This window comes from Camellia sinensis, chromosome 15 (genome assembly GCF_055761805.1).
Source record: "Camellia sinensis isolate YWXY chromosome 15, ASM5576180v1, whole genome shotgun sequence".
NCBI classification, from domain to species: Eukaryota; Viridiplantae; Streptophyta; class Magnoliopsida; order Ericales; family Theaceae; genus Camellia; species Camellia sinensis.
Window position 1 is genome coordinate 43,370,277 of NC_138975.1, and position 13,806 is coordinate 43,384,082.

Sequence of the window (13,806 nt, forward strand, 5' to 3'; positions counted from 1 at the left end):
CAACGAGATACTAACAAATGACAATGTCCCATTTCCACATCCTGACGAAGGTAACACATAGCCATGAATTCTGCATTTATGGGGCTATAATTTTTTCTGGAACACGGTAACTTGAAAATGAATGGGATGTTTGTTTTTGGTGTCATATATTGTTATCCTGTCTGCAGGTAAATATTATCTTGTCGATTCTGGCTATCCAAACCGGATAGGTTACTTAGCACCATTCAGAGGCAGCCGTTACCACCAACAAGAATACTCACGTCAAGGGAATTATTTGACAAAGTTCACTCGTCGTTACGCAGTGTGGTGGAATGCACTTTCGGTGCCTGGAAAAATCGATGGGGGTTTATTCGAGACATGCCTCGGTATGACTTTGCAAATGTGCAAGTTCAGTTAGTAGGTGCATCAATGACATTACATAATTATATACGGCGAAACACAGGTAATCCAACAACTGTTCACCCAATCTGTGACAAGGAAGAGGCTATGACAATAGTAAATGACATACCAGAAGTTGAACATGACGAGGATGGTTTAATGGTTGGGGATGAGGACTCGCATATGGCATTGGTGCGCCTTCGCATACACGACAAATTATGTTACATGCGTAATAACAGAATGTTGGGAAATATATAATAGTTGACCTAATTTTCGTAGAGTTGTAACATTGGTAACACACGTGGAACAGACTGTATTCAAATATATTATCATGTATCAGTAGAATGTGTTTACACGGGAATATACCCCCTTTCTGTTGGTGACGTGCCTAACTTTGAAAAACCAAAAACCACATAAAAAACCATTTTCGAAAAAGAAAACAAGGTGAAACAAATAAGAAAAAAAAAACTAATACAGAAATTATCATGTGCGACGTCAATTAAAAACATAAAAACACAAGTTCAAAGCAACAAAAAAACCAAAACAGACCTCATTTTTTGTCATGTGCCATGGCAATATATGATTTTTCACATCATTTTAAATAAATGACATAAAAAAATGTTTTTTCAAATAAATAAAACACATGAAAACCCATTTTTGAAATATAAAAACAAATTAATCCATACAAATTAAAAAATGACAAAAACTTAAATAAAAAAAATAATGAGAAAAATATGCCTCATTCAAAAATATTTTTTTAAAAAAAAACATAAAAAGGAAAATTACCATTCGCAACGTAATTTATAAATAAATAAAATACATGAAAACTCATTTTTGAAAAGTAAAAAAAAGTTATTGTATATCAATAAAAAAAAAAAGAAAAAAACATAAATTAAAGAACAAGAACTAATTAATGTATAAAAAACCATCAAAAAAATAAATTTAAAAAAAAAATCAAAATACGCCAAATCCAAACCCAAAAGAAAAAAAATACTAAAAAAAAAAAAATGTTCAAACAATTTCGGTCCAATTACGGTGCTGACGTGGAGGACCATTCAAAGGTGAGTTGCCATGCAAAACACATGTCAAGGGCAGTTTGGTAATTTACCATAAAGACACCTCACCAAAAAGTCAAAAAAGCTAAAAAGCCCTTCCCAAACCAGGTTTTTTAGCCTCAGGCTAAAATAGTAAAAAAAAATCAAAAAACCAACCCACTTCCCAAACAGAGGCTTTATGTGTTGAGCTCTTAGGCTCATGTGTTTTAGTGTCCGTCACCTCACTCTAATTATAAAATTCATTTGAATATAATTTGACCTCAAATTTTTTTTTTTTCCTTCAACAAATTAGATAAATTATATTTTAATCCATAAGAAGAATAATATTTTTTTATATTTTTTTCAGTATTTTGATTAAAAAATTTTACAGACTCCATAAATTTGAACATAATATGTATAAATTATAACTGTATTTTGATCTTAACAATATTTACACTGTACCTTTAGGCACGGGCATACACTAGGGATAGCCTTAATTACAATTGTCCACGAGATAAATATTGTTAAGATCCTACCATTACAAATAGATTATCTATACACATCTATCTATCTAGCTATATATTATAGGGCAAATTACATATACACCCCTCGAGGTTTGGCTAAATTACAGATGCCCCCCTGAGGTTTGAAAAATTACGAATTTCCCCCTGAATGCTATATTTGCATAAGAAATTAGGGGGTAATTTGTTATGAAATATAAACCTCAGGGGGCAAATTGTTATGAAAATACAAACCTCAGGGGGCTGGATGTAATTTCTGAAACCTCAGGGGGGTATCTGTAATTTAGCCAAACCTCAAGGGGTGTATATGTAATTTGCCCTATATTATATAAGTAAAAGCGAGTTTTCGTAAAAAATTTTGTAAAAACTCCAAATTTTTATAATAAATTTGTGATTTAATGAAATTAAAAAAAAATAAATAGTGTTAGGATTACAATTATATTCTAATTCTAATATTATTTACATCGTGTCTTTAGCCACGGGCATACGCTAGTAATTATACAGAACAAAATATGTTATTTTAGTTAAATATGACAAAATGTCATAAGCTAATGCCAAATAAGAATTTTTAGCCCAAAACTAAGGCCTCATTCAAAAATATGTTATTTTAGTGACTTTTTAATTTTTTACAAAAAAATATATAAAAAAAATACAAAAAATAATGTGACAATTTATAATCACTTTATAATTTTTTTAACTAAAATTAAAAATTACTAAACAAGACCTAAAAAATCCAAAAAAATTAAAAAAATCCACCCAAATCCAAACCGACCCTAAATTTTGAAGTTTGTCAATTCCAAAATACAACTGACAGAAGGCTCTCGAATTTTATGGTCCTCAGTAATTTTTCTCTCGACAGATTTCTCAGATTTCTCTCTCTCTCTTTCTCTCTTCAATGGCGTCTCTTCGCACTCGTTCAAACCAAGCCTCAGATTCGTCCTGTCATCCAGTCCCGGATTGGACTCAATCGGGACTCAATCTCTTCGCACTCTGTCTCAGTCCATCAAAAGCCCAAACCGATTACACAGCTCCCTTATCTAGAAGGGTATGTACCCACGAATTTATCTGATTATCCACTGTTGTCATCTTCAACTTCATGGTCGACGATGGTGGACTACGCTTTAATTTCTAGGGTTTATCATTTCAATTTTCGACGTCAAATGGAAAATTACAGCTACGAACAGACCAGACCCAACCCCTAAAAACCACCCTTAGGCTTAAGTGACCTAATGGAAGACAATTCTTGGACTAGAAGAAGAAAGTCTAACCCTGTTTTGGAAGGAAAGGTTTCTTTCTCGTTTCTTCTCTCCTTTTTCTAATTTTTTTTTTTTCCATTCCCAATCAAAAGAGGAAACAAACCTGGAATACTGACGTTTTGGAAACCATTTCGTTTTTAAAAATTTTAAAAATTGTCATAAAAATTTATTTGATAATTTTTTTTACTCATAAATAGTTGTCTCAATTTATAAATTTGAGAAAAAAATATAAATTCAACAGATGGACCTACATTTTTAATTTTTTTTTCAATTAGTTTTTTTTTTCAAATAAATTTTTTTCAATTATTTTTTTTTAAATAATTTATTTTCAAATTTTTTTTTGCAATTACTTTTTTTAATTAATTTTTTTTTCAATTATAATGTGTGTGATCCCATTGTCATAAATAAAAAATATAAAAGTAAATATTTTAAATTTGAATAGACATATTTTTTAGTTTATGTTTTTAAAATTTTTTAAATATTTTGTTTAAATCAAATGCGTTTATAATTTATATTTTTTAAAAAATAAACAAAAATCAATTTATAAAATTTTTATAAATATAAATAAAAAACATAAACCTTACCAAAGCCAGCTAAACCACCCTCGGATCAAAATAGTAATAAGCCCCATTCTCAAGGGCCTGAAGTCAGAGCATCATCGGTGTGTGCAGTGGGCAGCCAATCAGCCACGACAACAAGCAGCAAAGAGCCACGTCCGGTGAGTCCTCTCTTTCTCTCTCTATCAGATTTTAATGGAAGAATAGTTGCCCTAATTCATGTGCCCTCAGGTCTAATATATTTGTAGAGTTGATTGTGAGTTTATGTGACTATAATCATACTTCAGAGGAAGTATTGTAGAAAATTTTCTAATACTAATATCTAATCTCATCTATTTCTCTGTGAATTGTTGTTCTTGTAGAAAAATATATACATGCATCAATACATATTTGTCTTCGCAAGGAATAAATTAATAATGCAATATACTTAATACTATTTATACAATAGATATATCTTCCCAAAAAACTTTTTTTAGTAAGTTAATGAATTTTTTTTGATAATATTAATTTACATAAAATAATTTGAATAATTTTTTTCCAAAATTGCTAAAAAAATTTAAGTATTTGTGTGTATTGCATTTAATTTAAGATACATATTGATGATAGTAGTGATTTAGCTCTGAAAAGTATTCTGACAACACTCTTGTATAGTATTTATCACTTGCCATTGAAGATCACAAACCATACATTACTTCTAAAAGATTTAAACTGCTGTAGTTCTATAACCTTCTTCTCTACGTTTTGATAAATTCTTGATGTTTTCTCAATCATCCATATTTGTTTTACTAACCAGTCACTAATATTTCAATCAACATATTGTTCCCTATTAGTAGTTTCAATGGTAGTGTGATTTACCTGGCTGTGATATTGATTCCCATGTTTGTGAATGAATGACAGCATATACAAAGTTCTGTCGCCTGAGTTGTCTTATCTAACATAAAATTAATTGGTATTAGGAAGGAGTTCACCTATGTCTTTTATGACATTTGACATTGTGCCCACCCATAGGCCTATTTTTAGAGCAGGAGATGCTCTCGTGAATCACCTAAAGCTAATTAGTGTTAGGGAGCAGTTCCACTTATGTCTTTTGTGGCATTTGACATAGCGGCCGCCACTAATTATTTTAATAGAAGTGGTCGTATAGAGTGACATTGTATACCCAACAAGTTCAATAGCTGAAAAGTATCAAAAGATTTGCGGTTGTGATGGGCAAATAGTAAGAATCAAATCTAAACCCCTCTCTCCTGCAGTGTCATGTTAACTCTTAAATTGTTAGTGATCTAACAAATTTTAGGAGCCCAAATTATGAGTCATAATTGTAGAGCTATCTCACATTCTCTTAATGCATTCATTCATGTTAAACTTATGCCTAGCTAGTCTGTCTGAGAAGAGGTCAATGTTTTGCTTGTTCTTGTGTTAACATAACTGAAAACTTTGGTAGTGGCTTCGTTTTTTTTTTTCCCCCTTAAAAAAAGAAAAGAAAAGAAATTCTCTTAGGTCTCTTTCCATTTATTTTGGGAATGATTTTAACTTCACACTAGAGACTTCCTCATGACCATGATCTCCCTATTATGGTTGATAAGTATATTTTTTGGTGATACCAGAAATTTAAATTAATTTAGTACTTTTTAAAAAAAAATTATTTCAGCAGATCATAATGGATGAAAATTTATAGATAATTTTATCTTTGTACGTGTTTGGTACTCTTAGATCATCAATTTTGAAAATATGCAATAAAAGCTTGTTAGTAGATAATATGGTATGAAGTATCTGAATGATAAAGTGCATTACAGATTACATTTAGGCTGGATTGTCTTCTTCTTACCATGATTTCCATAATATTATCTACAATTTACCACCCTTGATTAGATATTCAATTTGTTATAAGTATGCACTTTCTTTGGTGTGCAAGTATTATTCATCATTGATAATTTTATACTAATTCTGAAACTCCTTACTGATGTGTAGATTTTATGACCTTTCTTCTTTTCTATGTTAAAAAAAATAATAATCAGCTTGTTTGGTTTCGTTTTTCTGAAAACAATTTTCAGAAAATTCTACTTTCTTATTTTTCGTATTTTTTTATTTAAACTGTTTTTTTTAATATTTTAAGCAATTTTTTTTAATTTTTAGATATACCTAACATAATTATACCTAAAAAGTAAAAAAATTGTGGAAAAAACCTTTTAAAAATTCACTAAATATCAAAAATACAAAAAAAAAATACTAGAATTCAGTACATTTTTTATATTTTTATGTATTTATTAATTTTTTTAAATTTTTTTTCACAAATTTTTTAGTTTTTAGATACATCTAAGTAAGGTGTATTTAAAAAAGTAAAAAAAAAAAATGCTTAAAATTTTCAAAATATTCACTAAAAATAAAAAAACACGAAAAACAAAAAACTCAGTTTTCAAAAAACTCTGTGTTTGGTACAACTTTTGAATCATCATTCTACGCTCAAGTTTGAGTGCGACGTTTGTTTACTGTTTTCAAAACACATTTCCACACCCGTGTTTGAAAAATCGTGTACCCGAATGTCCCCCCGGACGTCCGGCCAGTTGCTCGGAACAGTGTTCTTGAATTTTTTTTTTTTTTTTTTTTTTTGGCACTTGTTATTTTTATATGTTAAATAAAAAATATTTTAATTTTTTTTTAAAATTTTTTTATGAGTTTTGAATAGAATTTTGGGTTGTGTTTGATTTTGAGTTGTAAGTTTTTATATAAAAATTATGTCACATCACTCAATTCAAAAACTCTTTTCAAAACTCATTCACCAAACAAATTTTCTACACTCAAATCATAATTCCAAAACTCACAATCTCAAAATACAACTCATATTCTCAAATTATATTTACAAAACTCTACCAAACGCAACCTTAATCCAGAAAAGTCAAACTAAACATACTGAATAATTCTTGGGCTCAGTTTGGATGAGGGATATGAAAAGCTTGTCAAATTCACTCTTGAAATCTAAACCAAAAATATTGTATTGAATTAGAGGGTACCAGAAAGTTACCATTTTATAATGTAAAATATTTTGGCTCTGTTTGGAAGAGTTTTGAAAATGTATTTCTACCTCTTAATTTGCGCGTGATATTTGATTAATATTTTTAAAAATTAATTCCACATTTACTTTTGAAAACTCTACCAAAGGCAGGAAAATTTGGACTAACCGATCGTCTTCCCGGATGTCCGGCCAGTCGTCCTCCTGGATGTTCGGTTGGCTGACCGGCCGGTTGACCGGTACAATGCAATTTTTATTTATTTATTTACAATTGGCACATGTTATTTTTTATATTTTAAATAAAAAAATTTCAGAATTTTTTAAATTTTGTATGAGTTTTGAATAGAATTTTGAGTTGTGTGTTTGGTTATGAGTTGTAAGTTTTTGTATTAAATATTATATGTCACATCAAAAATTTCCTACTCCATCCAAAACCCTTTTCAAAACTTATTCACCAAACAAATTTTTCACACTCAAATCATAATTTCAAAACTTACAAACTCAAAATACAACTCCTATTCTCAAATTATATTTTGAAAACTCTACCAAACGCTATCTTTTATTTTATTACTTTCTTTGGTTTCAGGTCATCATAATGGATGAGAATTTAACTGATCAGCATAATTTATCAGAGCTAGAGAATACAACAATGGATGCCATGATGAGAGATTGGACTAATCTTCCAAGGGAGCTTTTGAGCTTGATCTTGTCACATCTCTTTCTTTACGATATCAAAAGGTTCTGCAATGTCTGCAAAACATGGCGATCAGTTCCTTCCCAACAAGTAGTGCCATCTCCAATTCATTGCCCAATCGCCGAATCTCATTGGCTCGGTTTTTCCGTGGATACAAATGCCTTTGAATTTTTACAGCCCGTTATACAGGGACACATACCAAATGGCTATTCCTCCTGAGTTATCCGGTGTAGTACTTTGCTTCTCCAATAATGGTTGGTTGCTTATGTCTAGAGGTAAATACTCTATGTTCTTCTTCAATCCCTTCACCAATGCAAAAATTGACCTTCCAGATTTACCTGAATATTACTATTTTGATACTGTATCCTTCTCTTACGTGCCCACATCCTTAGACTGTACCGTTTTTGGCATACTCGGCCTTTTTAATGATATAGCTTGGTTTTCATCCATTTCTCGTGGTGAGGAATCTTGGACTTGGGCTAAGGTTAATAGCAATCTAAATTTTCAACCATCTCATAGTAATGCAGTTTTCTACAATGAGGTCTTTTACTGTTTGGGTCAAGATTGTAACTTGGGGGTGTTTAATCCGAAGGAAGAGGATTCGAGCTGGACAGTTCTTGATGGCCCCAAGAAACCCCGTGGCTGTGATTCTGTGTATGAAAGTTATCTAATGGAGTGTTGTACGGGAAGGAAATAATTCTCCTCGTATAATCCTGTTGACCAAGTCCACGCTCCTCCGTACGTCGTCGCTCTGTCACCTGAAAACACAAACGTGAGCTAGCCGGCGGGTGTGTGCCGGAAACCTCTCCGATGCCTAAGTCAGAAACTTGACGAATAGACAAAGCTCTAAGTTCTCAGAAAGAATTATGTTCAATTACCTCCTCCAAGGTGATGTTTGTGAGCTTTTATAAGTTTCCTGTGGCACAATCCTAGTAGGACTTGTATTTCTCCATGCGGAGTTCTCCTAGGATTCATACTCCTAAGGATAATGCTTATCCTTTTACACCCTCCCCCACAGCTTAAACCAAGTGGGATGGTTTTCTCTATGGCCGAACTTCCATTTGACCGAAGTAAAACTGGCTATGCCGAGCCACAAAGTAGGCCATACTAACAGTAGTTCGGTTCTTCTTCATGCTACACCATGTCTCGGTTCTCTCATACACGAACCGTGGTGTGTCTGGACCGATCTACCGAGCAGCAACATTCCGACCGACCTACCCCGAATTCATCATGACCGGACTACCTTTTTGAGACCGGACTAACTCAAGTTGTCCAAACCAAAGCAGCTTTACAATTCCTTAGCCGAAGTAACTTCATCTCTTTTGACCGAAGTAAGTCAACATCTCCTCAGAGCCGGAGTAAATCTATCGTTCTTGAACCGGAGTAACTTTAACAGCTTGGGCCGGAATGACTTTTATCTCTCTTGGGCCGGAGTAACATTTCGGCCTTTTTACCCAGTCCTTGGCATTTTGGGCCACAAAGTCCATCACATAGCTCGGCCCAATTTTTACCAAAAATTACCCTCTCAATTGCCCCTTAATTCCATCTGCACAGCATGATTGGGATTACCAGTCCTCCAGCCGAGCTGAAGTTATTTAAGCCTTTCCAGCCGAGCTAAAAACCCTTTAGCTTCTCCAGCCGAGCTAACTTTACTTCGGGCTTTACTTTATCCGGTCCAAACGTCTCTTCAATCACGACTGTAACGCTTCCCTTTCCCTTGCCACGTGGCGGGCTCTGACAGGCCGTGAGCTGTCATCACGCCGCCTTCGTACTTCGAACTTTTTGAACAGTCCCGCCTCTTTTTGCCGCCTCTTCTCTGTCCTTTTTCACAAAACAACTTTTCTACTCTCGAATCATTCACTTACACTTTTCATATTCTTCGTCTTCTCTCTGTGTGCTCAAGCTGTTCTTCCGTTGCACTCGAAGAGGCTGTGGTTTTGCTACCATTCTCCCTTCTTTGCCTTTGTTTCCCTCTGGTAAGTTTTGAAAAAACTTGTTTTTGCTTTCTTCTTTTTCGTTTTCTCTGTCTTGGTGAAGCATGCTTGTGCATTTTTTGTTTTTGCTTCTGTACTCTTACGAAAAAATGATAGCAGAGTTCATACGTGCATGAACTTCCGTAAAAACCTTGCCTTAGATCCTAAATTAGGCCGCAACCGAACTAGGATCCTGTTTGCCCTAAATAAGTAGATAACTGTAGTCAACAACCGAACTAGAACATAAAAGTCCCAAAGAGTCACCAACGCCTGACTCACTTTAGCCGAAGTAAGATCACCTAGTTTTGAATATAGCAAATTAGGAACCTCGGTTGTCAACCGAACTAAGCTTTTGGGGCCAAGCTGGCTTTCTTGGTTCCTAAACCAAACTCAGAAAGCCGCCCCTTGAGGCTTAACCGAAGTAACACTATTCACACTGCAACCGATTTAGGCCTTGGGGCTAAACCAGCTTTCTTAGTTTTTTTTGACCGAACTCAGAAAGCTGCCCCTGGACGTTAAACCGGTCTACCGAGCAAACTGCTCAAACCGAGCTACCAAACCTCTTGATGGACCGAGATAGAACCAGTTTTTTGAGGCCAAAGTAGGGCTCTTATACCTTGCTTTTAAATTGTAGCACGGTCCCTTGATCAGTGCTTTAACCCCTTCTGTTTTTTACTTTGCAGACTTAGGTTACCCAAGCACTCCTGCGTGCGCTCGACCGAGCTACTGAGCACGATTTTTGCACCGATATAAATTATAAGTAAATTATTCACCAGATGGGTAAGTATAGGTATCTAGTTGAGAACCCTAGTGGCATGGCCGAATTTAGGAAAGATTACCAAATTCCTGATGACGTTCATCTGACGTTGGCCAAAAAAGATGTTATTCCTTGGGAAAATGAAGGCTTCGTCCCTTTTACCCTTCAATCCATAATAGAAACCGGACTACGGTTTCCTGTCCAACCATTAATCTGTGAATTTCTTAGGCAGACTAGATTATGCCCCACCCAACTGTCCACCAATACATATCGCATTATAATGGGGATAGCCGCACTGAACCACCAAACCGGATTAAACCTTGGCTTGGCCGAAATATTCCATCAATACTCCATCGGCTCAAAAGATGCTGGGTGGGTCTATTACCTTAGGATTCGCCGCCACCGAGAGAAGATAGTTAAACACACACCGGATAAAGATCTTAATGACGATGATTTTTTCTGGGTCTCTGGGAACTTTGAGGACTTTCAAGCCCAAATTCCTGGCCGACCTATAAATTGGAAAAAAGGAGAGCCCGGTAATTTAACTTCGGTCTTATTCCTTGTATGTTATTTCGGTTTTTTTAGTCTATTAACCGAACTAATACTTCTCTTTTTGTAGATTTCGCCCATCTTCATTCCTTATATAGTTATCCAAACCTTGCAATTTTGCGAGCCGCACTACGATTTAAAGAAAGGAGTTGGGCTAAGCTTCTGAACTTTGAGACGACCTACCGGTACAGCGGTCGCCGAAAAGCAAGAGTGACTGACTTCCTTCTTGAAGAAGCGCCTGAACCGGACCCAACCTTGCCCGAAATAAGACTTGTTCCATTAACCGCTGAAGAAGAGATGGCGAAAAGGAGCAGAGTTAGGGCCCTTCTCACCGAAACAACTAGGCCCGAAGTAACGCCTCCGAGTCAATCGCAGCCTGCTGTTGTGGCCCTCCCTTCTCAACAACCGTCTTCATCGCGCCGAACCAAGCGCGCCCGAACCAGTGAGTCTGAACCAAGTTTGGTTGATGAAGATGAGACTGTTATTCCACCAATCTTGCCACCGAGCCCCCAACCGGAACCCACCGACCGAACTACCACCAGTTGGGTACCGAAATTGACTTTTAGAAACCGAGATGTCGTGGATGCTGATTCGGTTGTCGCCGAAAAAGATCACGATTTGGCCTTTAGTCTAGCCAAGAGTGTGTGCCTCCCCAAGGATATGGAGCACCACAAGAAGCAACTAAACACCGAATTAAAGTCCATTCGGTCTGCAACGAAGTCTATGATCCTGGTATGCTGTTCTGTCCATTTTTCTGTCTAATTTTGTGAACTTTTATTTCGGCTCATGGGGAGTCCTTGTTTTTTGCCAGGCAATTCAAAAAAACTACAATACTCACAAGAAGGTGCTGGAACTCAGAAAGACGGCAAGGGATGCTGTTGCAGAAGCCGAAGTGAAGTCGGCCGAAGTAGAAGAAATCAAGAAGCAAATGGCCGAGCTTCAGGCTGAGAACAGCAGGCTGACCGGACTAGTTAGTTCGGCTGAGGCAGAAAGGCAGAAGACTGCCATAGCTCTTAAGGACAAATACCTGCGCGAGTTGGTGAAGCTCGAAAGAAGGAAAGATGCCGAAATAAAGGAGAAGGCAAAGGAAGCTGACAAACAAGGCTTCAAGAGAGCAGAGGATGCTTATGCCCAACAATGCAATGCTGCCAAGGATCTGTTCTTTAAGTGCGGCTGGAGGGGAGCCGTTGAGAAGCTCGGTCATGATCCTCAGACCGAGGTTTTCAACCCTCCAGCCTACTTTATACCGAACTCCCTGATGGAATACGCCCATGCCATGCAACAGCAATTTCTTGAGGGCTCAGACGATGAAGACTCTGATGAAGGCTCTGCCCCTGAGGATACTCCGGTTGTGAATGCAGATCAAGTAGTTCGGTCGGAGCCCATGGTGGAAGATTTAACTATTGATCAACCAAGTGAAACCGTGGCTCCGACCGAAACCATTCTTCCTACTGAAAACGTCCTTGCGCCTGAAACCGGTCTTCAGGTCGACGCTGATGCTGCCTTCGACGCCGAAATCGAAGATCTTTTTTCTTGATTTTTTCCTTCTTGTTCTTTGCCGTTGTAACCGAACTATGAATCTTCTTTGTAATAGTTTCAATGAATGAAAAATTTTCTTCAACTCTTATTCCGGTTGTGATTTGCATGCCTGTACTTTGTAATGTCTTCTATTACTCCAGCTGTTATTTCGGTTTTGGCTTGTTAAAATATGCTTACTAGCCAACCACTCCTTAGCCGATATAATCACTTCGGCTGAGGAGTACAAAGTGTTTAATCTAGCCAATCCAGTTTCAGCCACACCCTTACTTAGGCTGAAGAGTAACAAGAGTTGGTTTATTCCAGCCAACCACTCTTCAGCCATGCACTTACTTCGGCTGAAAAGCAACAAAGAGTTGGTTTATTCCAGCCAACCACTCTTCAGCCATACCCTTACTTCGGCTGAAGAGTAACAAGTGTTGGTTTATTCCAGCCAACCACTCTTCAGCCATACCCTTACTTCGGCTGAAGAGTAAAAAGAGTTGGATTATTCCAGCCAACCACTCTTCAGCCACACCCTTACTTCGGCTGAAGAGTAACAAAGAGTTGGTTTATTCCAGCCAACCACTCTTCAGCCATACCCTTACTTCGGCTGAAGAGTAAAAAGAGTTGGATTATTCCAGCCAACCACTCTTCAGCCACACCCTTACTTCGGCTGAAGAGTAAAAAGAGTTGGATTATTCCAGCCAACCACTCTTCAGCCACACCCTTACTTCGGCTGAAGAGTAACAAAGAGTTGGTTTATTCCAGCCAACCACTCTTCAGCCATACCCTTACTTCGGCTGAAGAGTAACAAGTGTTGGTTTATTCCAGCCAACCACTCTTCAGCCATACCCTTACTTCGGCTGAAGAGTAACAAGTGTTGGTTTATTCCAGCCAACTACTCTTCAGCCTTGCACTTACTTCGGCTGAAGAGTAACAGGTGTTGGTTTATTCCAGCCAACCTCTAAGTTAGTTTTTCCGGCTAACTTAGAACAATGTTTGGTTATTCCGACCAAAACGTCCTGCAGCCTGGATCCTTATCCTGGGCTTAGGAAGGGTGTTGGTTTAATCCAGCCAACCTCTAAGTCAGTTTTCCAGGTAACTTAGAATAGAATGCTTGCAATATACTCAATCTTTACTAAAGCTAACTTTTACAAGGAATAATTTGTACTAAAAAGAATTTCTTATTTTATTGAAGGAAGGAAAAATTACATATGTTTGAAAAAGAAAAGCTAGAAGTAAAATAACTTGAGATTGGCCGTATTCCATGGCCTAGGGATTGCTTTGCCATCCTTGTCTTCTAGGTGGTATGCTCCCTTGCTTGCTAACCCAACCACCTTGTAAGGACCTTCCCAGTTTGGCCCTAACTTTCCATCTCCTGGGGTCAAGGTGTTTCCCATTACTTTGCGCAGTACCCAATCGCCTATCTTGAATTGTCTTGGGTGCACCTTTTTGCTGTATTTTCTGATTAACTCTCGTTGATAGGCGGCGATGTGAACTAGTGCTCTTTCTCTTCTTTCTTCTGCGAGGTCGAGTTCTAATGCTATGGCTTCTCCATTTAA

The 13,806-nt window shown here is 36.6% G+C and overlaps 1 protein-coding gene across 1 annotated transcript; it reads left to right on the forward strand.

Annotated features, from left to right (window-relative positions):
- The first annotated feature begins 2,757 nt into the window (after nt 1–2,757).
- Nucleotides 2,758–12,924, forward strand: LOC145813417 (uncharacterized). Its single transcript, XM_082908813.1, has 2 exons — nt 2,758–3,907; nt 7,340–12,924. The coding sequence occupies exon 2, from the start codon at nt 11,655–11,657 to the stop codon at nt 12,261–12,263; it is 609 nt and encodes a 202-aa protein (XP_082764939.1). The 5' UTR covers nt 2,758–3,907; nt 7,340–11,654; the 3' UTR covers nt 12,264–12,924.
- The last annotated feature ends 882 nt before the right edge of the window (nt 12,925–13,806 follow it).

What these genes read in the sequence shown, in the direction of transcription:
- LOC145813417 (XM_082908813.1), top strand. Translation starts at nt 11,655, where the DNA reads ATGGCCGAGCTTCAGGCTGAGAACAGCAGGCTGACCGGACTAGTTAGT.